The sequence below is a fragment of the Balaenoptera musculus genome, chromosome 14, assembly GCF_009873245.2.
Source record: "Balaenoptera musculus isolate JJ_BM4_2016_0621 chromosome 14, mBalMus1.pri.v3, whole genome shotgun sequence".
NCBI classification, from domain to species: domain Eukaryota; kingdom Metazoa; phylum Chordata; class Mammalia; order Artiodactyla; family Balaenopteridae; genus Balaenoptera; species Balaenoptera musculus.
Genome location: NC_045798.1, coordinates 10,380,407 through 10,405,917, shown reverse-complemented (window position 1 = coordinate 10,405,917; position 25,511 = coordinate 10,380,407). Strand labels below are relative to the sequence as shown.

At 46.8% G+C, this 25,511-nt stretch overlaps 1 protein-coding gene across 1 annotated transcript in view; it reads left to right on the top strand.

Moving 5' to 3' along the window:
- CCDC60 (coiled-coil domain containing 60) overlaps positions 1 to 23,730 on the top strand; it is a 165,860-nt gene extending 142,130 nt beyond the window's left edge. Inside the window, exons 7-14 of the mRNA XM_036823211.1 lie at positions 3,532 to 3,766; positions 10,735 to 10,819; positions 13,898 to 13,969; positions 16,651 to 16,713; positions 17,370 to 17,492; positions 19,455 to 19,586; positions 21,350 to 21,539; positions 23,374 to 23,730. Coding sequence (XP_036679106.1) covers positions 3,532 to 3,766; positions 10,735 to 10,819; positions 13,898 to 13,969; positions 16,651 to 16,713; positions 17,370 to 17,492; positions 19,455 to 19,586; positions 21,350 to 21,539; positions 23,374 to 23,475 — 1,002 coding nt within the window. The 3' untranslated portion in view covers positions 23,476 to 23,730. The remainder of the gene's footprint in view (positions 1 to 3,531; positions 3,767 to 10,734; positions 10,820 to 13,897; positions 13,970 to 16,650; positions 16,714 to 17,369; positions 17,493 to 19,454; positions 19,587 to 21,349; positions 21,540 to 23,373) is intronic.
- Positions 23,731 to 25,511: the final 1,781 nt, after the last annotated feature.

The following is a 25,511-nucleotide window of genomic DNA, read 5'->3' as shown; positions in this document are numbered from 1 at the left end:
AAGAGTAGAGAGCTAAAGGCAGTTGAGAGAACACACAATGAGATTTTTGCTGAACCTGTGCTCCAACCCACAAAATGGATATAATGCTGGTTTCTGCTCACTTCTTAACATTAGTAAAGAACCCCAGGAAACAGTATGCAATCTCACTTTGAAAATGTGAAAATGCTGAGCATTATTGTGGTTATATAATTTTTAGAAGCCAATCTTTAACAGAATTACAGTGGGCCAGGTTCTGTGCTAAGGAAGCTCTTTAGGTGTATTAGCCAGTCCTGTCCTCCTAATAACCCCATGGGGGCACTATTCTTATTTCCAGGTAGGAGAGCAGAAAGTTAGGGCTCAAAGAGGTTAAGTGATTTGCATGAGGCCACACAGCTGGGCAGTGGCAGAGCCAAGAGTTAATCCTGGATCTGTTTACTAAACCCTGTTTATTAAAACACTGAGCTCTTCAAAACCATGTTCTCCCTGGTATGATTATCATTGCCCCTCATGAAGTTTCACCGTTTTCTTGCTGTTTCATCAGGGCACTTCTAAGTCGGAGAAGGAGAGCCTTTGTTTTTATCACAGAAAGTTGCTATGGAGATATCGTGTGTATCTGTCTCCAGAGATGCACAGAAAAAGCAGCAGGAGCCACAAACCTTTAAAAAAATGTCCTTCAGGAATATTCACAACTACAGTTGGAGGAAGGAAGAGTGAATCACTGCACTTGAACTCTCACTGAATTGAATTCCCCCTGGGGCAAGTTTGTAGATCAAACTCTGGGCTGTAGTGTGGTCCATTCCGAGGATGAGGGAGCACTAAATTAGGAATCAGGAGACCTAGTTTAGCCACTGTGACTCTGTTCACTGCATCGCATTGGAGAAGTCCTTTCCTCTCTCCTGACCTCAGTTTCTTCACCTGTAAATTAAGGACTTTGAAAGAGAGGCTCCAGTCAACTTCCACAGCAACTGATAGTCTTCTGTATGTGTGGAGCTTGTCAGTGCCAAGGCAGTGATCATTAAGAGCCGGACAAATGGCATAAATGAAAAAAATCAGGCTGGGTAATACAGTAGGGAGTGGTGAGGTCTGTGGCAAACAGGAATTCTCCTGCACAGCTAAAGGGAAGGACCTCTGCTTAGTTCTACTCATCTCACCATGTGAAAATGGGCCCCAGGGCTTATCATTTTCAGGAGAGACCAGTAACCTCAGTTCTTATATAAAGATATCCCCAATCTGTAGAACTCTGGGCAGCTGAACATGTCTCCCCATGGGCCACCAGTTTGAAACCCCTGCTTCTAAGAAAGTATAAGGAATCATTCAGGGAAATCTTTTCCTTTGTTGCCAAAAAAGGAGTCCCTCCTGAGGTGCAACACGGCAGCCAGTTAATACCACTCCTGAGTGAAATACAAAACAGAGAGAAGAAGCATTTGGGGATTTAAGTCAATTCAGGGAGAGTCAGTTCAATAAAGGGCAAGCAGGATGCTGAAACTGCCTGTCACATCTTCCCCCCACATTTTATTTTTCTGCCACTCTCAATTAATGAGAAGTGTCAGCCCTTCACTCTGGATTTCCTGTCTGTGGCTGTTAATTGAATTTTAATTAATGGTAACTTTAGGAGCACAAGATGAAATCCTAATGCAAGGAAGATGCACACAGAACTCTGGGTATGGGAAGCTCTTCTGAGATCATCCCAGCCCGTCCTCTCTGTTGTATAGACGAGGGGACGGAAGCAGGGGAGAGTGACTTGTTCAGGGCCCCCTTGAGGTCCCCTGGCTCTAAGTCTGGTGCTCATTGCAAGACTCCAGGCTGCCCTGGTGACACAATCTGTCCAGCCTTCAAAAATGACATTGATGTAAAGAGTGTGGTTTCCAGAGTCAAGAATTCATGTCGTGCCAGGTGAGGCAGGAAGAGTTGCCTTCTACAGGTATTATCCCTGAGCGCTGATGTTCTCTCTCCCTGTGGGGGCAGGGGGCAGAGGGGCTGTCAGTCTGGCAAGCTCTTGTCCAGTTGCGATGCCAGGACAAAGGGGACATTGCATCAAGCCCCTAATTTATCAAAGGGAAGAACATGCCAGCTTTTGGCATTTGCTTTTTCGTTATCACAGTCATTTTGTAACTCCTATGCTCCCTTGGAGATCCGGTTAAACCCAGTTTGAACTCCAGTTCCCCAGGCTATCACATTCCGAAGCGTTCCATCACTTGTGTAGAGTTTCACTGAATACGTTGGGGGAGGTGGCGTGCCCAGGAAGGTACCACATCTTAAGCCCCACAACCTTCTTCCGTCTCTCTTCCCCCACCCTCCCCTTGCCCTGTGCAAGCAAGAAATCCCTCCGCTCTTCCGGAGCAGGGAGGTTCCACCTACACTCAGGGCCCCATGAGGTGGCCAATCAAAACATTACTTCTGATCACACACAGTGGACTCCCTGAGGTGAGTCCTGCTGAAAACAATTCTCTCCACCCTGTTAGGTATTTATTAAATGTTGTGTGGTCTTCAGTGCTGCCTCTTCTCCTTATCTTCTTCCCTCGGGTATCACATACTATGAGTTTCATCCAAAGAAGACCTTGGACTGCCCTCCAAGGGCTTTCATTTCAAATGTTCTCAAATGAAATTGTTTCTGTTTTAATGGAGTGTAAACTGTAGCCCAGACCCTCATTGAGCTCTTATCCTGGAGCAGCTGAGCAAGTTAGGGCAAGTTAGGAAGCCTAAGACATGAATCATGAATTAAATGAAGACGTAAGCCCACACAGTACATTCTGAAGTGACACCAATCATGCAAGAGGGTCTGTGTGCGCGCATGCACACACACACAGACACACACACATTCCTGTAACATGTCCACTCTGACTCTTTCCTTCCAAAAATCCCCATTCTTCTCGCAGGACTTTCCCTACCTACCCCCTTTTACCCCCTAGGACTTGTCATCTAGGTCTTCCCACCCACCTCCATCATGGCTCCTCCCCCCTCCCCCCAAGAGTGCCCCCTCATCAGACAAATCTGCATCCCCCACCTCCACCTCCTGAATGTCAAGCCTAGAATTTTCTCCATCTTGTATTCTTCAGAAAACCCCAGTGAACATAACTCTTTATTCTTTGAGTCCCAGGTGTCATCTGGTGAACAAGAGGTTGATAGATAGAATTGGGGGTCGAAACCAAGATGCAGCTAAAGAAATTAGACCCATCCTCCCCCAGTTTAAAAATCAACTCTGATGACTATTACAAAAGAAAAGTGAAAAACTGTTGTCGTCCATGGCAACATCATTGGAATATATGTTTGGCTTCCTGTGGTGACTACTTGGGCAACCATTGCACTCACTGAGTAGAATAAGTCCCATCAAACTCGCTTCCAATAAACACATGTATAAATTATCTTGATTTGTGACAGAAGGTCTTTCCAGACCCAGAATATGTCTCATGGTGTTTGGAAAGAGCCAAAAGGAATTCACGTTCAGAGCCAGGTTTTCGCTTTTCTTCTTTCCTTCCTCCCTTCCTCTTTTCCTCCGTTCTTCCCTTCCTTCCTTCCTTTCTAAAATCCCTCTTTATTTTCTCTTTCCTTCAGACCAAGAAATTCAAGGTTCCTGTAGCACGCGTCACCAGCCGCAAACCAAGCCGGCGAGGCTCCACCCTCAGTCTGTCTCGGACAAGTGGAGGGTCATCCCCCCAGAGCAGCATGGTCTCCGTGAACCCGGGCTCAGATGAGCCCCAGAGTGTGATCACCCAGGCGACAGGCAGCAAGGACGTTGAGGACAATGAATCGTCTTCGGCGAAGCCTGAAGAAGAACCACTCCATGTCAGTAAGTCCTACCTTAGATCTGACCAATCTGCCCTGACTCTGCCTTGAAGCCAGATATCAAGAGCCCCTCGTGCTCCACCTTCACCCCACTCAGGTAAAGGAGACACACGGGTCCCCTAGCCCTGTTCAATTTCCATGGACCCCTTTGCTTTCCCTCAGTGGAGATCAGAAATATACTCTAACTTGGGTTACTCTGAACCATTTCTACTTGGGAGACAGCCCATGGTCATCAATTGCTCTTTTTAAAAATTTTAATAGTATATTTTACTTAGCCCAATTTATAAAATACTGTCATTTCGACATGTAATCATATAAAAAAGTATTGATAAGATATTTTACATTTTTTCATACTATGTTTTTGAAATTCAGTGCCTACTATTTTTAACAGCTTTATTGAGGTATAATTTGCATACCATAAAATTCACTTGTTTTAAGTGTACGAGTCAATGATTTTTTTGTAAATTTATAGAGTTGTATAACCAACAGCACCATCTAATTTTAGAACATTTCAATCAACCCCAAAGAAAACCTCATGTCCATTGGCAGTCCCTCTCCTTTCCCACCACACAAATCTACTTTCTGTCTCTGGAAATTTGACTTTTCTGGATATTTTATATAGGGAAGTTGTATCACTCTGTGACCCCCACTCTGAAACAAGCCTTTTCAATGGTTCACAATTTTGAGGACACAGGTTCTTTAGAAAATCTGTTGAAAACTATGGGCCTCTCTTTAGGAAAAAAATGCAAGCACACACACATACATGTTTTTGCACAGTCTTTTAGGGGGAACCTGTGGACCTCCACCAGACAGAATTGTGACTGGATTCCGTAAGTCGTATAAAAAATTCATTTTCAGGACTTTCTGGCTTGAGTTTGTGTAGTAAAAGGAGACAGGAAAAGAAAGGATTTATGCAGAAAGATGGAGAAGGCAGAAGGAAGAAAGAGAAAGGGGCAGGAAAGAGGCAGGCTCACTGCAGAACTATTGACTCTGGTGCATGAAACACCTTCTCTGCCATATCCCCACATGCTTTGTCCCCTCAGTGCCACCTAAGCTGAGGCCTGCCTGCTCAGCCAGTGTTCTTTCACACAATCTAGAATGCCCATAGCAACCAAAGCTGGACCAGGTTTAGTACAGATACAAGGAGGTTGAAAAAAAGGTCAAGGTAAACCAGAAAGCCTGATTAGGGCTCCGATTATCAAAGCCATAAATGGGCAAAAGTGCAAAAGTTCAGTAAGTGGTCAGGACTCATAGTAATGATGGCCAATGAGAAACTTTTCCACCATCCCCCTTGTTAACAGGAGACCAAGAAAAGTTCTAAGCCCTGAAAAGCTGTTTGCTGAACAGAAGTATTATCGTAGATGGAGAGGAACTGAGATAAACCATCATCAGATGTATGACTCTTCTGGATTTCTTGAACCTTCTTTCATTCAAAATGTATTTATTGAGCAGCTACTGTGTTCCTGGAACTGAGGATGACAGTACCTGCCCTCCCCAAGCTTATATTTTACAAGGAAAAAGCAGACATAAACAAGAAAGCCATAAATAGCAGGCCAATTGCAGATAATACATGATCGGAAGATAATAAAACAAGACTCAGGCTAGAGAGAGACTATTGGTGGGAATGGAGCTAGGTTAGACAGGGTGGTCAAGGAAAGCCTCTCTCAGCTCTGACATTTGAGTTTCTGAAGACACGAAGCTGGGGAGGGATGCAGGGGTGAGAGCATGCGTGGCCTTGGTAAAGCAAGGTAAGGACTTCAGAATTATTCCAAGTGCAAGAGGAAGGCTCTGGAAGGTTGCAAGTGTAGGGGTAACAAGACCTGGTCTTCTTTTCAAAGGTCTGTGTGTGGTTATTAATGTTGTGTCCGCGCTGTGTCTCTTAACTCTGAAAACCTTGCTCTCAAGTAAGACAATCAGAGAAGAGTCCCCAGCTTCAAGAAGGGCCTCAGTCCCAGAGTTCACATATGGTTCTCCCAGTGGCAACCTGAGAGCTGAAGGAAGGAGGGACCAGAGGGGGAAGAGACTTGGCAATGAGGGGAGGGGAGAATAGTGCCCTCTCTCCAGGCACCCGAGACACCACAGACCCTTCCCTAACGGCCACACTACTCCTACTCCCAGTCTAACCAGTTGCCTGCTCCAGTCAGTGCCATCTCCCAAAGCTCTTTTGAACCCTACCCTCTTCATTCCTATTGCTTTTGTCTTAGTTTAGAGATAGAAAACTGGGGCACATGGGCTGGTTCCTGCAGACTGTGTTTTGTTTACCACACAAGGCTTTGTTTAAAAAAAAAAAAGTAGGAGTGACTTTTTAAGATTGAGAGATTGGACATCAAAATTCTGATTTTAAAAAAGTCATTCTTTTGTGGCAACAGTGGGCCTGCAACCCTGCATGACAACGGTCAACTGGAGCTGCCCTTCTTAGGTGGGGCATGTGCTCTCTAGTTTTCCACAGTCCCCACCGCTCCCTGTTACTCCCAATCATTACATTGCTCCCAGGTGGCCATGTGCACGCCCATTTATCATCTCCTTTGCCCTCTTGTTTGTCTTAGAATGATGATGATGATGATACAATAACTAACCCTAAGACGACTTTTATGTGTCAGGCACTGTATATGTGAGTGTGTGTGTGTATGTGAATATACACATACATACATATTCATTTAATCCTCACAACAACTTTTTATGCCTGTTTTGCAGATGAGGAAATTGGGGCACAGAGAGGTTAAATTATGTGCCCAAAGTCACACATCCAATAAGTGACGAAGCCAGAGTTTGAAACCAGGCAGTCTGGCTCTCATGTCACACTTAATTTCTATGCTTTACCCAAGTCTCTAGAAAAAGTGGGAAATGAAAGACCAAGAGAGCAGCCTGGTTTTTCTTACACTGGCTCTTGTCACTCGCCTGTGGTATCTGCTTTGGGAGCCCTGGTCCAGCTTTCATCACCTCTCATCTAGATGACAGTAGCAGCCTCCTAATTAACCTTCCTGCTTCTTGTCTTACCCTCCCTTGCCTACCGATTCTTCTCCATGTTGAACCAGAAGGAACTTTCTAAATTAAAAACTTAACGTAGTGCTTCCCAGCCTAATATCTTTCAGTGACCCCCCCCCCCATTGCCTCTAAGACACTGCATCTGATCTTGTCCCAGGCTGCCTATAATGGGCTCAGCTCTTGCCGTGTCACACCTTATACCAGGTGCTCCAACCTCACCAAAAAACTCTCTCCTCCTAAACAATGCACCTTCTTTCATGCCCTCCTCTGCCTGTGGTGCCCTTTCACCTCCAACCCTTCAGTCTAATGGACTCCTATTCAACCTTTAAGACCCAGCTCAAATATTGCCTCCCCTGTAAAGTTTTCCCTGACTCTCCTTCTCTCAATTCTCTTAGTATTTTGTATTTGCTTGTATTAAGTACTTAATTTTAATTTCCAACTACATCTCACTGTATCAGGTAGGAACTTCTTTTGGCTAGGTACAGAGACCTGAAAAATATTAACTTAAAAAAGATAAAAATTAATTTTTCTTACAGATTAGAGATAGGGTGGTTCCAGAAGATCATCAGGGATCCTACTTCCTTCTGTCTTTCTTCTCCACCACGGATCACTTCATGGTCCAAAATGGCTGCTGGAATGCCAGTCATCAGAGTCACATCCTACGAGGGAAGCAGAAGGAAGTAGGTGAAGTAGAGAAGTGCTCACTCCCAGCTGAGTTTAAGCAGTCTTCTCAGAAGCTTCATACAGTACTTCTCCTAAAATCTCATGGCCCAGAATTTAGTCACAGGGGCACACCTAGCTACAAAGGATGTTGGGAAATTGGGCTAATAAATGCTTCCCTCACACACACAGACACAAAAGTATACACACACCACAAAAGTACATATGCATACATATATTTCTGTTACTAAAGAAAGGAGAAAGGAGTGTGAGCTCCCTTCAGGCGTGGAACAATGTCTTACTCACCTTCTACCTGGCACACAGCAGGTGCACAGAAATGGCTGGGAGATGTATTCCCACCAGAGACCCAACATCCAGGAGAGAAAGTCCTTCTCCCTCAGCCTCCTCACCCTTTTCCTCTATTTATGCCTTAACCTCCATTGCATTTGTCAGAGCCTTAACAAAAGTAGATTAATTTCCCAGACTTTCATTGCCTTCTAAAACCTCCTCAAATTGATTCTGAATTCATGAATCCTATTCTAAGAGACACACCATCTGACCAAGGTTTAATCTCCAGGGCTGGCTGCATAATGAAGTCTTTGTGGACACAAATCACTGGGGACAGCAGGCCGTGGCCTCTCTGTGGAACGGTCCCTTCCCAAATCAATGGCCAAGGGATTCCAGAGGAGCCAAAGCCCAGACCATTCCTTCCGCCAGTCTTGAATCTTCCAGTCTTGGAACTGTTGGAGGAGAAACTCACTTAAATAGTAACTCAGAAAGAGGGGTCCTATGCCTTCTACTGTCCTATGCCCCCCCTCCCGCCACCGAAACAACCCCATACAACAAAAGGACTTCCTCTCTTTTCCCCCAACAGAGAGGAAGAAATGGGTATAGTTGCTCTCGAGGGGGATTCTTAGACAGGCCGGGGATGGGCAGTGGAGGAAGGGAGTTAGAATTTTTTCTTTAGGGGTGTGACTTGGCATCTGAAACAGGGGATGCCGTTATCTCGGAGCACTGGGTAATGGCATCCCCGTAGCCCTGGGCACTGGGGACCAAGCAGGTTCCTCTGAGTGCGGACGTCCATCACAAGACCGTCTTCCTCAGGGAAACTCTATTTTGTGGCACCTGCACCTTTTCCAAACAAGTCTCTCCTTCCTTGGAGAGTAGACATGGGCCTTGGTGGGTAGATATGAGCCTTGGTGGGTAGACATGGGCTTCACAGTCCCAAGGCTTTGTTCTAGTTCATACATATCCAACCTCAGCTATGTGATGGGCGGAGCTTGATGTTGGTGGGCACCGTTCCTGCCCAGAGGCATTATTGGCAAGCAGAAAAAAACCTTCGGTGCATTAAATGGCATATGGAGCCTTATAGGGGATTCTCTAGGAGAGCTGCCCAACGTGCCAGGTCACTGGGCTCATTTGCTGGTGTCCACCCACTAGGCTGGTTTGCTTCCGGGTGGGGGCAGGAGTGGGGGAGTGGTCAGCTGGTGCTGCTGGGTCCCCAAGAGAAGGGAAGAAAGTGGAGGAAGCATCCAGAGCTCCCTCATTAATAGGCTTCTGGACGCACCCCAAGGATTCTGGGATGCGTGGCAGCAGGGAAGGTGGGCATGACAAGACAAAAATGAAGATCAGATCCAGGTCAAATGGAATCATGCCCACCAGTTACTAGGAAGATAAACCGTCAGTACTTGAGAATGAGGAAGGTGGAGTGGAAAATGGCTAAATGTTGATGTTGATCACAGCCTGGATGGCTCCCAGGTCACTGAGGGGAGCACCCTTTCCCTAGCACCCAGTGACTGCATTCACAAACAAGGTTGGACACAAATGGCCCTGGGAAGCACTGGCTTCACCCTTCCAGGTATGGCTTTTGAGACTTGACCTTGAGCTGACTACAGGCGCCTACTAAAGAGTGAAAAGTGTCCATGTTGGCATTGTCTTCCTTCATTGATATTCCAAATCTAGCTCATAGTCTCCCAAACACTTCCTACTTTTTTTCTCCTTAGTCGTTTACTTATTTATTTAGCAAATATTGACAGAGATGCCTGTATGACAAGCACGGTGCCAACTGCTTGCCATCTGTATTTGTACAAAACACTTAGGACTTCCACTCTCCCACTTTTCTTCAAGCATCTAGCTTACTCCAAATATATATTATTTTCCAACTTTTAAGAGTGTCCATGTATTAGATTCCCAGGGCTGCCTTAACAAAGTACATTTCCTGGCTTAAAACAATAGGAATTTATTGTCTTACAGTGCTAGAGGTTAGACTCTAAATCAAGGTGTCAGCAGGGCTATGCTTCTTCTGAAATCTGTATGGGAGAACCCTTCCTTGCCTTTTCTAGCTTCTGGTAGTTGTCGGTAAGCCTTGGCATTTTGGCTTGTAGACACATCAGCAGTCCAGTCTCTGCCTCTGTCATCACATGGCCATCTTCTCCCTTTGTGTCTCTCCCCACTTATTACAAGGACACCAGTCATATTGGATTGAGGGCCCATCCTACTCCAGTATGACCTCATCTTAGTTACACCTGTAGCCACCCTATTTCTAAATAAGAATATGAATAATTCACATTCTGAGGTACTGAGGATTAGGACTTGAACATTATCTTTTGGGAGGACACAAGTCAACCCACAATAAAGTCAGGCACAAAGAAATATCTCTACATTGTGTAAAAAGCGACAATGTGAAGTATGAATATACAAGTCAACTAATGCAGTGAGGAGTGGGGGGAGCCGTGGGGAGCTGGAGAATGCACTGGAAGGTCTAAAGGGCCCCATCAGCATGGGATGAGCCCCACCTCAGAGTCTTTTCCAGGGAAACTGGAGGCCCAGATTTGTAATGTGAAAACTTCCAGTTTTGAAAAGTTTGAGCATCTACATCAAATCAAATCAAACACATTTATGAGCTAGAATCAGCCTGTGGATCACCAGTTTGGAACTTCAGGTCTTTGGGATCAGAGAGGGTTTTCCCGGGCAAGCTGATTTCTTCTCGGAATTGGAAACAGTTATCTCAGGCTACGGAAGAGTGTTTAAGGGCGGGGTGGAGGGGGGCTGTGGCCAGGAGGAATGAGATGAAACAGGAAACAGAAAGCGCAGCCAAGACCCTCAAGGCCTCACAGGCCATGGGGAGGAATTTAGCTGTCGTCCCAAAGGAGATGGCCAGTCACTGGTTGGAAGCAGAGGAGTCACGTTTGCAACCTGCAGACTTCTAGACCCCGGTCAAATCCTTCTCCGGCTCCCCAATATGCCAAAGCAGAGGGGATATCGGCCTGGGGGCTGGGCCGTGACCTGCGCAGTCCTGCAGACAGTGACCTCTTGTGTTCCCATCAGATCTGCAGAAGCTCCTGGAGATGGTTCGGGAAGATGCTCAGAGAACGGTCACAATGGCAAGTGGGATGCAGAAACAAGCGGCCAGGTATGTTCTTTTGACACCTGGGCAAATAAAGGATGTCAGCCCCATAGTGATAACATTAAGAACAGCAGTTCCCAATGGTGGAGCATTTCCTCTGTGACAAGCGCTGAACCGTGTACTTTGCTCATGTGTATCACCTCCCTGAGTTCTTCCAGCAACCCTACAAGGTAGGTACTATTGTCTTTATTTTACAAATAAGGAAATGAGGTTCAGAGAGGCTAACGAATGGTAAGGCCACAACTCGAATCCAAATCTTTTGTATTCCAAAAACTGTTCTCTTATCCACTCCGCTGCACTGCTTCCCAGGACCCCAAAGGTTATTCATTCATTCTTCTAGTGAGTATTTATGAAGATGGATGGACCGTACTAATTACTGCAGGAAGTGTTACGAAAGAAAAGCTCAGACCTGTGAGAGGACATAATAGGGGCATCTGATCTAGTCTGGGATGGGGATGGGGATGAGAGAAGTTCCCTCCAAAGAAGAAACTTTAAGCTGAGATTTTGGATGAAGCATGAGAAAGAGCTCACCAGCCACAGTCGTTGGGGGGTAGCCGGGAGAGCCAGCAAGGGGAGTGAATACCACAGACAGCACATGTGCAAACATGGTCAAAAGGGAGTGTAGCACCTTCAAGGAACTGAAGTGCTTCCCAAATGGGATGGGCAGAGATATAAGTCCGTCTGGGGACCTTGGAAGCCACCTCTAGGATTCTGATTTCTATCCTAGGAACAAAAAGAATCCTTTGAAGTTTCAAGCCAGCAACCAATGTAATTGGCTCAGAGAGTCAGACTTGAACCTGAGGTGTCCTCCTTCCGGCGGAAAGCCCTATCCACTGGACTTCTGACCTCTAAAAGCCTCAGAGAGCTTTTAGAGGCTAGAGCCGAAGTTCCCTTTCCAAGTGTGGATCCCTCAGAGTAAGCAGATGACTTCCTGAGAATAAATGAGGCACTGGAGAGGTTCATCATCGCCTTCAGCCTCCTGGGATGCCGGCTATGACTTACTGGTTATTGTTATTACCACAATTAGGGTTCACCAAGCACGTTCACGTGCATCACACCCGCCTCTGCTTGTTAATGATGAATTGGCTGCTGCTGCCCCATCTCACACCGGGGCTCTGGAGGGTGGCGTTGAAGGCTCTCAGAGACGATGTTGGCCCTTAAGGCCCCGGTCGCTGCGCCTGGTTTATCAGCGTTAAAGACAGATGACAGCGATGAAGCATCAGCTCCAAGAGGCTCCTTCCTTCGCAAGAACTCACACCATGAATACTGGCTTTGGAGTCAGACCGACATAGGTTCAAGACCTAGTGCCTTTGAACACGTCCCTCAGCCTTTCTCTAAACCTCAGCTTTCTCGTCTGTAAAATGAGATTGTGTTTCATCAAAGCACTGGCGGTGGTACCAGGTAGACTGGGGTCAATCTCCATTTCCGTGACTTAATTGCTGTGTGCTGTTGAGCAAGTTGCTTCACCTCTCTGAGCCTGATTCCAATTCTGTAAAATGAGGCTCATTAACAACCTATCCCGAAGGGCTGTAATGAGAATTAAATGATAATTTCCTAGTAAAGTGTTTTTATTGTTGTGGAAATAATGTCTACATCACTGAGTCATTTGAAGCATTTAGTGAGATAATGCATTTAACATATTAGCATGTGCCTGGCATACTGTAAGCACACAAAAATTGGTGACAGTGGTGGTGGTGGTTGTTACTTTTGTTTCACATACAGCATCCTGTGGAACCTTTGCAGCCACTCACTGAGACAGGTTGATTAACCAGTACCCAGCACCATGGTCCCATCTCATAGATGGAGAAGGATGGCCAGGAGTGACCTGCTTCAGTTCCTCAAAGACAAAACCACACAAGAACCTGCTTCTCACAGAACTCATCACGTGGCCTCTGCATTCACTTTAATGATAAAATAACCATGGTTACAGTGCGAGAACCTGTTGAAATTTCCCATCCTTTTCAATTCTCCTCCAGGAGAAAAATCTCCCTAATCCCTTGCTAAGGCAGCAAATATTGAAGGCTTCTCTGTGGAGCTGCCCAGAGACAATTAGGGGAAACTGCAGATTTTCTTTTGCCCTCCTCACTTTAAAAATGTAGATTCCTATTTCACTTTAGACAGCAAGTCTGCTCCCATCAAGACTGACGTAGAATTCTGGGGGTTTTAGGAACCCCTGAAAGCCTTCTCTCCCAGCCCTCAGCCTCAAGGGCCAGACCGCCCTCTGGTCACCTGTCTTAGGGCATTTGGTCTGGTATAATAAAAATCCCGTAACTGAGTGGCTTGTAAACAAGAGACATTTATTTCGCACAGTTTCTGGAGGATGGAAAGTCCGAGATCGAGGTGCCAGCAGATCAGTGTCCGGCATGGACCCTCTTCCTCATAGACGGCTGCCTTCTCACTGTGTCCTCACGTGTAGAAAAAACAAGCTAGTTCTCAAGGGTCTGCTTTATAAGGACATCAATTCCAGTCATTAGGGTTCCACCCTCATGATCTAATCACCTCCTAAAGGCCACCACCTCCTAACAGCATCCTCTTGGGATGAATTTGGGGGGCCATAAACATTCAGACCATAACATCACCTAGGAAGATGACCTTTTCTTAAAATCCTCTAGCAGTGTTTTACAAATGTCCCTGAAGATCAGAATCAGCTGGGGCGCTTGTGAAAACTACAAATTTCTGGTCTTCATCCCAGACCCACTGAATCAGAATCCTTAGAGGAAACCGCATTTTTTAACAGGCACTTCAAGCAGGCATTATTTCATGGTATGCCAGGAAATGCTAAGGTTTTCAAAGTATGCTCTCTGCACACCTGCATCAGAAGTCTCTGTGTGTGTGTGTGTGTGTGTGGTTTTAAATGCAGCTTCTGGGGTCCCACTCCAGGCCTGATGTATCCAAATCTCTGGGAGCGTGGCTCAGGAATCTACATTCTCATTCTGAGCAATTTTTCCAGGTGACTCATGCCCTCCTGTAGAGCCTAGGATCCCTGCTCTAGAAGGAGAACTCTCCATTCTCCCATAGATATTTAGTGCCTTGGGGAGCATCATTTGTTCAGCACCTTATTAAGTGACTCATCTTGCTTTGCAGTATCTTGTCAATGCTCAGACAAAACAAGAGCGATTCTGCCTATAAAGACATGCAGACCACCCGCAAATCAAGGTAGGAAGGCCTGGGGCCCTAGCAGGTGGGTCAGGAGGCACCGCACAGTTATGGGTGGCGTTGCAGAGATGCCCCTCACCAGACCGTGGAAAGTGGGGCAGGGAGGGGGATCTTCTTCCTTCTTCACTGGAAATAAGTTCCTTAACTCCCAGGTCTTGGGGGTGAGTATTCAGCCGTTTCTCCCCAATAATCGTATACCATAAAGTTACAATCTTCTGGTAGTGGAGGGATGAAGTGGGGAGGGTATGTTACAGAACTACCTCTTCCCTTTTTACTTGGGTGACTTGTAATGGGGGAGGTAAAGGTCTGCCCCCAATTTGTTTATCCATCTATAGACTATTCCTCAGTCCCTGCTGTATGCCAGGAACTGTGCTCAGCTCTTTAGAGATTCAGCAGCAAACAAGACAGAAGCAGTCTGACCACATGGGTGGATCCCACTGTCTGGTCTGGGGTCATAACTCCTTTTGTGTCATAGACTCTTTGACCATCCGAGGAAGCTCACAGACTCCTTTCAGAAAAAATGCTTTCAAATGCAGACTCTAAATGACAAAGGTTTACAAAGAAATCTATAGTAATATCAATTACAATATTACAACCAAACATGAGCTATATAGTCATCTATGAGCTTCTTTAGCAATACCTTATACAGTAAGACTTAGCAGCAGGTCTAATAGCTACTGTAATTTTGGATTAGTGTCAAGTGTAAATGATTTTTCAAAATATCTCCCACAATCTTAACGTGATGTGTAAAAATGGTGATTTCCGTTTCTGTGAAAGGCTAGGTAAAGATGTGAGCTGTTGTTTTCCATCTGCATTCATGGACTCCTTGGATCCCGCTTGTGGTTGAGAACTGCTGTTCTAATAGGAGAGTCATGCATTTATCAGATAACCCCACAGAGGTAGCTGTATAATCAGGACTGTGGAAAGCATTCTGAAGGAGGATTATGGAGGATTTGGTGAATGTTGAGCACCAGGGTTCTAACCAAGGCTGAGTTTGACATTTAAGCTGAGACCTGAAGGAAAAAAGAACAGTTAGCTAGCCTATGGCTGGGAAAGCTGGGATCTGGAATCTGCATTCTCATTCTGAGCAATCTCTCCAGGTGATTCCTATGCCTTCCCCCTGTAAAGCCTATGGTGCCTGCTCTAGAAGGAATAGTAGGAATAGTGTTCTGAGCAGAGGGAATAGCATGTGCAAAGGGTCTGAGGTAGGAGGACGCTTAGAGGCACTGAGCAAAGACCAGTATGGCTGAAACTCAAGGAGGGCCAAGGAGAGGGGAGACTGAGACAGGCAGAAGGGTCTTCTGTTGTTGTTTGTTTATCACAGCTAATAACACTGCTTCCTTCCTCTCCTGCCTCCCCGCCAAGTCACACTATCAGCCCTAGAAGAGAGCCGTCTACAGGAGGAAGGTCAAAGCCAGCCTTCTCCCCCAAAGAATTCAGCAGCAGAGGTTGGGGCAGCTGGGTGGAATCCAGACACGTGGCCTTCTGGGTATTATTACTAGGGCTCTGCTTCCCAGCACGGTGGGATAGGGCTTGCTGCATCGCCTGCCAGACCTAAGGCCTCTAGGTCTAGTCCAGTGAGCCTCTGGGAGAAGCAGCAAAGGCCGGGCCCTTTCCTGTGGGGAGTGGTCTGGGAAATGGCCTGAAGAAGCCCCGCCTGCCACAGGGCTGGAAGGGAAGGGTTAGCCACGCATCACAGGGATAAGGAAAGCAGTCTTACCCTCTAGAGGCACACAGATAAAGCAGTCAAGTCAGTTTCTCAGATGTTTAGAGAAACAAAGGGAGGCAGCGTGTGAGAGAAGATGCTGGGCACTGATGCTGAAGGCCCAGGCCACTGAAGGAGGAGCTGGAAGAATGTATGGGGGGATGGGCACGGGCAAAGACCTTCACCCCCATCTAGGGACCCTGGCCAGGCAAAGTCACAGGAGGCAGCAGCTGCTTAGGGAATTCACCCCACCCCCACCCCCACCCAGAAAGGGTCAAACGGCACCAGGAGTTGACTGATCGCAGATGAGGAAACTGACGATCCAGAGCAGAGGTGCTTATCCACAGCCTGGGAGGAGGCAGTGCCAGGGTTGGGCTCTGAGCCCAGCTCTGCCTGCCTCCAAGGTTGAGTGCAGTGGGTGCTCAGCACCAGGGTCCAGTTTAGAGAAGAGAAGCCTTGAATGAAGAGGCGGCCTGGGGCTGGGAACACCACAGACAATGTGCCCAGGAGGACTCGACCCTCCCCTCAGCAGGTCTGCACTCAGCCCCAGGGTAAGTGCTGACAAGTGTAGAGAGGGGGATGGGAGGGTCCGAAATGAACCTGCCCTCCAGATGGAGAGACCGATTTTATACAGATGAAGCTGGGATCCAGAAGATAACGTCATCCCAACAATATGCAGAGGCAAGAGGCCACAGTTGGACTTGGAGAGTCAGAGCAGGCAGAACTTGCTCCAGGCCATGTGACAGGGTGGGATTTGAGCAGGTGGAGAAGAAACGAGGATTGTCCAGGCAGTGTGTCCGGTAGGAGTAGAGGCCAAGAGGGGGAAATGCACACCAAGTTCTATTTCTGATGCTTCGATTAGAACCACCGCCCTCACCTGAATCCTGGCGGCTAGCAGGTGTCATGGGGGCCCTAAAGTCACCCTTTCTGGAAAAATAAGGCTCCAGGCAACTTGAAACCAACCTTTGTGTTTCAGTGACAGATCCAGCAGTACAAGTGGAGACAGCCACTCCCAGGTGCTCCAGAAGAAGTCTAAAAGGTAGGCCAGCTGGGCAGCGGAAGATGCCAGGCAAGAGGGACCGTGGCAACTCTCCATCTTCCCAGGGGTGTAGAAATAACCTGGTGCACACCAGACTCCCTGAAGCCATAGACACACCTGAAGGACAAAGGACCCCCCGGGGCAAGGGGCTCATGGCAAGATGCTGAGCAACCAGACAGACACCGGCAGCAAGTTCTTCCTTCAGGCTTGGCGCCGGGCAAAGCATTCTGTATTCGTTATCTTGCTTATTCCTCAAAACCAATCCTATGAGCCAGGGGTGCTGTCCCATTCTACAGAGGAACAGACTGAAACCTGGGCAGGTGAAATGTCTCACCAGAGGCCACACAGCTAAAAAGTGGTGGTATGGGAGTTTGAACCTGAATATCCCAGCTCCATCACACCGTCCTTAACGCTTGCTGGGCTGAAGAGACCAGATGTCTCTCTGTGGGCTCGTTTAATAAGGCCTGACCCACCAGCCTGATGTTTGGGGGAAGATCTATCTTCCCTACCTCCGGGGGAGTGCCGAAGGAGGCTCCAGTGAGGGTGGAGAACCTGGGTGGGTATTATTGCAGAGCACCTTGGGGCCCGGGGAGGCCAGCCTCATGGGTCTGTCCCTTGGGCTCCGTCCCCCAAGCCCTTCTCATCTGTGTCCACAGCCGCTCCAACCGTGACATCATCCACTGCAAGAGTGGGGTGTGTAACGCCATGAGGGCCAAGTTTAACAGTGTGGCCCAAGAGGCTGGCCTCTGTCTACAGGACAAGATGGAAATCCTCATGAAGTAAGGGCACACATACATCCATTCACTCAAAGGATGTTCATCTGGCACTTACTCTGTACCCACCAGATGCTAGGAGTTGGGGTTATAACAGGGAACAAGAAGGACCTGTTCCCTGCCCTCAGGGAACTTGTAGTCTCCTGGAAAATATGGGCAGAGACAAAATACCTGAATTGATAAATTTATAGGTACAAATTATGATCATTACTGTACAGTAAGAGAACAGGCTTCTCGGAGAGAGGGAGAAACCGTGGGATCCTAATGCAGGTTGGATAATCCAGGAAGACCCCTCTAAGGAGGTGATGTTAAGGCTCAGCCCTGACACATGAAGAGGAGCTGGTGGTATGGTGAGAAGGTGGAAAGGCATTCCAAGCAGCAGGAAAAGTGCATACAAACTCCCAAGGTAGGAAGGGACATAGAACATTTGAAGAGGAGGAAGAAGTGGTAGGTGAGCTCTGCATCATGCACAGCCATAAATGTCATGATTAAGACTTGGAAGTTGACTTTCAGAGCAGCAGACAACTGGAAGCTTTTCTTTTCTATTCTAACAAGCCAGTCACTGCCTCCCTTCCCACCTTACCCCTTGACTACGGTGACTGTTTACCCCAGTGAACTCATCCATTCAGCGAAGGTTTCATGATGACCCTTTGCCCTCTCACCCTCTCAGCGTGGAGGGACCAGCTGCTCTGGGCCACAGGTCCAAAGTTGACTTGCCCCTACCTTTTGGGAGCTCCCAGTCTAGTGAGGGAGACAGACAAATAAAGAGGCGATTACCACACAGGGTGATGAGGGCCAGCATGGGAATAAGGAGGTGGCTAAGGGAACACAGAAAGGTCAAAGGGAAATCAGAAAGGTCTTCCTGGAGGAAACAATATTTTCAGCTTAATAAAAATAGGTGATATTTCCAGGGCACTTAGTATGTACCAGACATGGGTGTAAGAGCTTTGTTTTTATCACTTGGGCCTCACAACAGTCCTGTGGGATAGGTGCTATTATTAGACCCATTTTACAGATGAGAAAAGTGGGCTCAAAGATGTCTCTTGTCGACGGCCACGCGCTGGTTAAGTATTAATAGTAAAGGTGGAATTCAAATCTAGACGGTCACACAGGAACAGTAGGAGGGAAGAGAGTTCCAGGGAAAAGCAACAGCAAAGTCCCAGAGGCAAGAAGGGGCACAGTGGGCCATAAACTGCCAGTAGTCAGGTGTGCTGGGGCTTAGGTTGTTTACAAGGTAAGCGGAGAGATAGACAGAGGCCAGATCATAAAAGGCCTTCCTAACCCAGCTGTGGAGGTTGAACTTTATCTCAGAGACTTTGTTCATGAGCCAAACCATAAAATGCTGGGAGGAAAGGGATGGAAAGGATAGAGATAAAGCTGGAAGATGATGTAGGGGCTGAATAATCCAGAGCCTTGGAGGGTAAGTCACTCAGAGGACTTTACTCTGAGTAAATGGGAAGCCATTGAAATTCATAATATATAGGTGAGGACATGGTTATATTTATAATATAGTCTCTGTAGAGAGAGAGGACATATACACCAAATGATAAAGGGAATGGGGAAGAGAGGAACCAACATGAGTTAAACACCTACTGTGTGTCTGGCACTAAGCGCAGCACTATACACACATTATCATTTCCTCCTCACCACTGGGATCTAGGAATCATTATTATCCTTCATTTTACAGATGAGAAAGCCGTGTAAATACAATCAAAAGTAGGGAGAGAATGAGGGCTGATTGAAAAGTGACTGGATTTAGCGAGACTTGAGCATTTCAGGACCTCGGAGAGAGCTATATGCTCTTGTGCCCAAAGCCAGCTTGTATATTAGAGTGGCTGAGAGGAGAGGGTTAAGAAGTACCGCAAGAAGGAAAAGGTGTTTGACTCAGATCTCGAAGGGCAGCTAGGATGGTTAAAGGAGAAGAGTATCTGATTCTTCTTCCTCTTTCTCATACAACCTGTGATGCAGGCGCCAAGAAGAAAGAGGTCTCCAGAAGTTCCGTTCTTTTGACCTTGTCTCAAATTTCCAAAAGGATGTAGCAAAAATGAGACACCACATCTCCATGGTAAAAGGAGATGCAGAAGAAATTGCAGACCACTGGTAAATATCCTGAGAGCCAGATAAGACAGTCCCTGAAGTGGGTGAAGGGGGCAGTGGTGTTACAAAATTACATTTGATCCCATTATCCTTCAAGACACAGAGAGGCATCACTCCAGAACTGTCCTTGGCCACCAGTACCACCCCCCAAACCAGGCTATATCCAGAGTACAACCAGGCAAGAAGCCCTCAGTTCCTGAACTACAGATAATCTACCCAGCTGTGTTCTCCATATTTACCTTGTTTGATTCAGCTTGCAAATATGGAAGTCCTATCCAAGCTATCTCCTATAAGAGAGGTAGAAGAGGCAAACCAATCTGAAAATTCTACAGATTCTGAGGTCTATGGGGGGAGAACTATATTCCCCCAAATAATTTAACTCTTAAAGATACAAAGCCAGACAGGCATATCCCAGGACCCCTGTGCCCCAGCATAGGGATGACAATAAGTACAACAAGAAGCAATGTGAATTGAGTGATTACTGGCTGGCAGACACTCTCCTAAGCAATTTCCATAAATTATCTATTTTATTCCCCACAAAAATCCCGAAGGGTACATATCAACCCCCCACTTTACAAACAAGGAAATGTTAGGATTTAAACCTCTGGCTGACCTGTCTCTATGCTTAGCAGCGATATAAAATTGGAGTCTGATTTCCCAAAGCTCCATCCTGTCAGGGTGAGTAAATCAAGATCTACGAGTAAGATGGGAAAGCCTAAAAATGTACCCAGAATCCCTTCAACAATTTTAACAATGCAGACTGGGAGCTTACAAAGAGACATGAATAAATATATAAATACATATCACAACTATAAAGCAATATGAGCAGCCAGAATGTATGATGGAGGATCAAGTTCTTCGACTTTTTCTGCAATCAGGGAAAAAAAACCTTTTTTTCATGAGATACCACTGCTGCCGTCACCCGCACCTGAACCCCCAGGTTAGAACCTACCTCGTTCCCACCATCTCAAGGATGGATTCCCAAACTACCTTCACACGCTGTCATCATATTAATAGAGATTCTTGAAATACACAAAGCTGTGACTCCTGCTTACTCGTTATCAGGGACATGGAAAGTACACACACACACACACACAGCAGCAGCAGCACCTTGTGTGTGAGAGCCTCTTGCATCCTAGAAGTATCCCACAGATGTGTCTGTGTCCTCCCTGGCTTGATTAACTCTCAGAAGAGAAGCTTCACAGCCGCATAGCACAGGAAGATCAGCTCGGTGCTTTGCAACCACCTAGAGGGGTGGGATAGGGAGGGTGGGAGGGAGGGAGATGCAAGAGGGAAGAGATATGGGGACAAATGTATATGAATAACTGATTCACTTTGTTATAAAGCAGAAACTGACACACCATTGTAAAGCAATTATACTCCAATAAAGATGTTAAAAATAAATAAAAAATAAAACCTTCAAACAAAATAAAAAGAAGCTTCAGAATACCAGCGTTCTTCCTTTCTTCTAATTTTTCACATTGTCTGCTTGGTAGAAAAATCATAAATGCATCACTTTAAAGCATGCCCTTAGTTTTTTTAATGCGATGCAAATCATGCTCCAGCTTTTACTATCCATAAAAATAAAGACTTGCCTGATGTGTGGGCACTTTACATTGAGGGGGGAGGAAAGTCCCCCAGATAGAGACTGATGCTGCCCTGGAGACATCACATGAGTGGTAGAGGTAGTGGAGATGGGGTCCCTGTGGTGCCCAGGCCCATCTCCCAGCAGTTTCCTAACTGACCCTCTCCTCTTGGAACTGAAGGTACTTTGACCTGCTGTCCAAACTCCCTAAGGATCTGAAGAATTTCCACCCTGCCAAAAAGATCCTGGCGAAACTGCAGAAGTTTGGGGAAAATCTGGACCTGAGGATCCGGCCACATGTTCTCTTGAAGGTGCTGCAGGACATGAGAGTCTGGGAACTGTGCTCTCCGGACATCGCAGTGGCTATCGAGGTACTGACCACCTCCTTTCCCCTCACAGTGCCTCCGGCACACTCGTTCATTCCTCTCTCAACATCCAGGCACTGTTTACGTTTTTAAAGTTTTAAAAAGACATAAAGGCCTTCATGGAACTCATCATCTTAATAGGAGAGGGATAGTCACGTGACCTTGGTTGTTCAACTCCAGGGGACATTATATTCTGTGTAAACGGTGCCCCCTGGAAACTTGGAGGTTTTGGAGAGACATAAATAAATGGACATGTGAATACAATAACTGGCAATCATAAAAAGGAGCCCTCGAAATCTGTCAGCTTAAAATTGTGGCCCATGGACCTCACGTGGGTACTCGTTAGTGCAGAATCTCAGGCTCCAAATCATATCTAAGCAACTCAGGATCTACATTTACATGAGATGCCGGGTGACTTGTATGCACAATAAAGTTTGAGGAGCCCTGATTTAAGGTAAATGTAGAGGAGGCTTATCGTAACTAGAGCCACTGGGGAAGACGACTTTAAAGCTGAGATCTGAACAGTGTGAAGGCAGCACCACGAAGAGAAGGGGAAAGAGCAGGTCAGGAAGAGGGAACAGCTGGTGCAAAGGCCCCAAAGCAGGACAAAACTTGACCTGTTCAGCGGCAGTCAGTGGATTTGGAAGGAAGAGAGCCGGAAGATGCACAGTTCCAAGGGGATTGAAGAGGTCAGTCTGTGCACATCTCTGATCGTTAAGTTAAGGATTTAGGTCTTTATCTGGAGGGTGCTGAGGAGCCACTGAAGGGTTTGCAGTAGCAGCTTACCTTCCCTACCCACCCTAGAAGTTCCGAGTGCTCTGTTCCCTTAGGGCATCAAAAGGGGTCAGCAGATGGGGGGAGGGCGAGGGCCCACACTAAGGTATTAACAGGTGTCAGTGGAGTCACTTCCTTAATTTTATCTGATGGCACGTGTCCATTTTAATAGGGCTTTCAATGCCTCAAGATAAAGAAGTGACTCAGGTGGTAGCATTCTCAGTCCTCTCGGTGTTTTCATGAGAGGTTGGCCCTTCCGCAGGCTGACCTGGGTTGTGTATATGGGTGCAAGGTCAGGAGTGGGGGAGAGAGGATGACCTGTGGACAAGTTCATCTGCCCGGACTCTACTTCCCACGTCCTGGGAAGCTCTTTCGGGAGAGGCTCTGGCAGGCTACTCCGAAACTAAGTCTAGGGCATCTGTCCGGTTATGGGGTCTGCATTCCCCCTGCCAATTGTGGAGGCCGTGGAAAAGGCAATCGCTGAGTGGGTAAGAGGGGAGGGGCGCTGGATGCTCTCCTTTCGCTGAGCTGAGTTCATGGCCCTAGCTATAGAAGTCAGCGTGCTCTCCTCCCAGTGAGAACGTCACAGAACCTCTGTTAACCTGGATATGGGAGTCTCTTAACCTGGAATCTACATGAAACTCTATGTTTTGTGTCTTAACCCTTGCCCGGAAGCAAGCCCATAGTTGTCCTCAATTCTCGAAGGGGCCTATGAACCCAAAAAAGTTTAGGGTCAAATGACTTTTTAAAAAGATATTCAGGAGTAGAAAAGAGAGAAAGATGCAGACAACTGGGTTTTCCTGCTCTCCCCAAACTTCTTGGGGTCAGTGGTGACAATATGGGACTTAACATTAGCCTGCCGAACCGGGAAGCTGGAAAGAGACCCTTTTCTTGAGAGAACCATCCCCAGCATGATGCTCCAAGCATTATGAATGCCTGAAGGGTGGGAGGCATCCTGGGGCCACAGCCTCAATCACAGATCTTCCAGGATCTTGTTGGGGAGGGCGGGGGCATGGAGTCTAGCTTTCAGACCAAATCTGAGGCTGTCACTGTGTCTGCCCCTCAGTTTGTGCGAGAACACATCATCCATATGCCTCAAGAGGATTATATCAACTGGCTGCAGAACCGAATCAACGTCCCCATCCAGTCCCACAGTGCCCAGATGTAGTGGGCCTGGGTTGACCAGCGATCCCAGTGGAGGAGGGCTGTCTACACTGTGTTCCTGTTTCCTGCCTACTCTCATGGATACTCATTATGATCTAGTAGGGTCATCTGGAGACCAGATGACCCTACCAACATTCTAGAGGGAGCTCCTCCCAGGTGGGAACTCCCTTCTACCTCACACCCCAGCCTCAGTCTCCCAGCCTCCGTTCCTCATTGGTCCAGCCTGACTCTACCTACTCCCTCTCCAGAATCCTTCACTCTTATTTCTCCTCCTCAAATTCTAGATAATAAAATTGGGTTGAATGTTTGATGTTCGGCTGGGAAAAAGTTGGAGTTGTGAATTTGGCCGTGGTATTCAGATCCTAATAATAACATACAGTTATCATTTATTGAGTTTTTGTTATACAACAGGCCCAGTGCTGGGTGATATTATTGCCTAATAATATCATTTAAATCTCACAATTACTTGGTTAAATAGGTACTAATGTTATCCCCATTTCACACCATTGGAGCTAGAGTGTATTTCTCAGCTTTAAATATACTGTCCTGGATAGAGATGGGTGGATGGGTGGGTGGATGGGTGGATGGATGGGTGGATGGATGGGTGGGTGGATGGGTGGGTGGATGGATGGATGGATGGATGGATGGATGGATGGGGCATTTCCCAACAAGGCAAATAGTGTGCCAGAAAATCTCATTCTTAAGAGTGCTTGTAATATCTTGTGCTGGTTTTGGTTGTACAAGGAAGCTTAACTTCCTGTCATCTCAAAATGTGTGTGGGCTCACTGCCATTTAACCTCTTTTCTCATCTTGATCTTCTGCTTCCCTACATTCTAAGTTATAGGACCTGTAGTCATTTTAACTCTGTCACTGATGGCCAAACTGGATTAACAATGAAACAACTGGACTTGATTTGCAGTTATGCCCCGATTATCAGAACACTCATATAGGCTGGACCCCAGCATCTCTCCATGATCCAGAAGGGGTGGACGGGAAGAGAGTTGAACTGGAACTATTTTTCTGTCTAGGCAACATCTCACTCATCCGTTCACCTATTCAGTTATTTACTCATTCATTCAATGAATATTTATCAAGAGCTCAATATGCATCAACCAAGTTCTGGGTTCTGAGGGTAGAGCAGTGACCAAAGCAGACAAGGCTCCTGATCTCGAGAGTTTACACGGAGACAGACAGTTTACATGGAGTCAACAAAGGCTGATGCGGAGGGCAGAGGGACTGCGTGACATCCGCATTGATACCCTTTGTTTAGTGTGACTCTGTGACAGCCATTAGGGTATAGAGGTGAGATGCAGTCTGTAAGGAGTCTGCAAAGTTAGGAGATCCTAAACTTCTCTATATTAAGTAAGAATTGGGGTGAGGGGGAGCAGAGAAGAAAGGAGAAGGGCAAAGGCCTAGAGGCAAAAAGAAAATGTCATCTGAGGAGCTAAAATGACACGCGTGTGGCTGGACTGTAAGATCAGGTTGGTGGTGCAGAGCGGGGGACAGGAGGAGAGGGAGTCCGGGGAGGGCGGCGGAAGCCAGGTTTTTAGATGCCTTCTAGGCTATGGGGAGCCATGGAAGGATTTGCAGCAGGGGAATAATCAGATTTGCATTCAGAAAAAAAAGACCCCTGTGTGAGGACGAGGCAGGGAGAAGGGCACGAACATAAGGCTGCGGCAGCGACCGTGGGGAGAACATGGCAGTGGTTGGGGGAGATACTAGAAGGATACTTAAACGGTGGAATCAGCAGAAGTTGGTGTGGTGTGTTACGAGTGGACAGAAGACAGGAATGTCAGGAATCATGTCCAGTGTTTCAGCTCAGAGCTCTGGTTGGAGGACGATGCCTTTAATGTACCAGGAGGAGAGGAAGAAAAGAAGGTTCAGAACGAGAAGGTAAGGAGTTCTGTTTTGAGCATATTGAGTGGGAGATGCTTGTGGGACCGTCGAGTGGAGGGACTTAAAACTCAGGAGACAGGGTAGCACTAGGGATAGAAACATGACACCAACATCCTATGGGCCATGATTGTTAAAGCAGGAAGT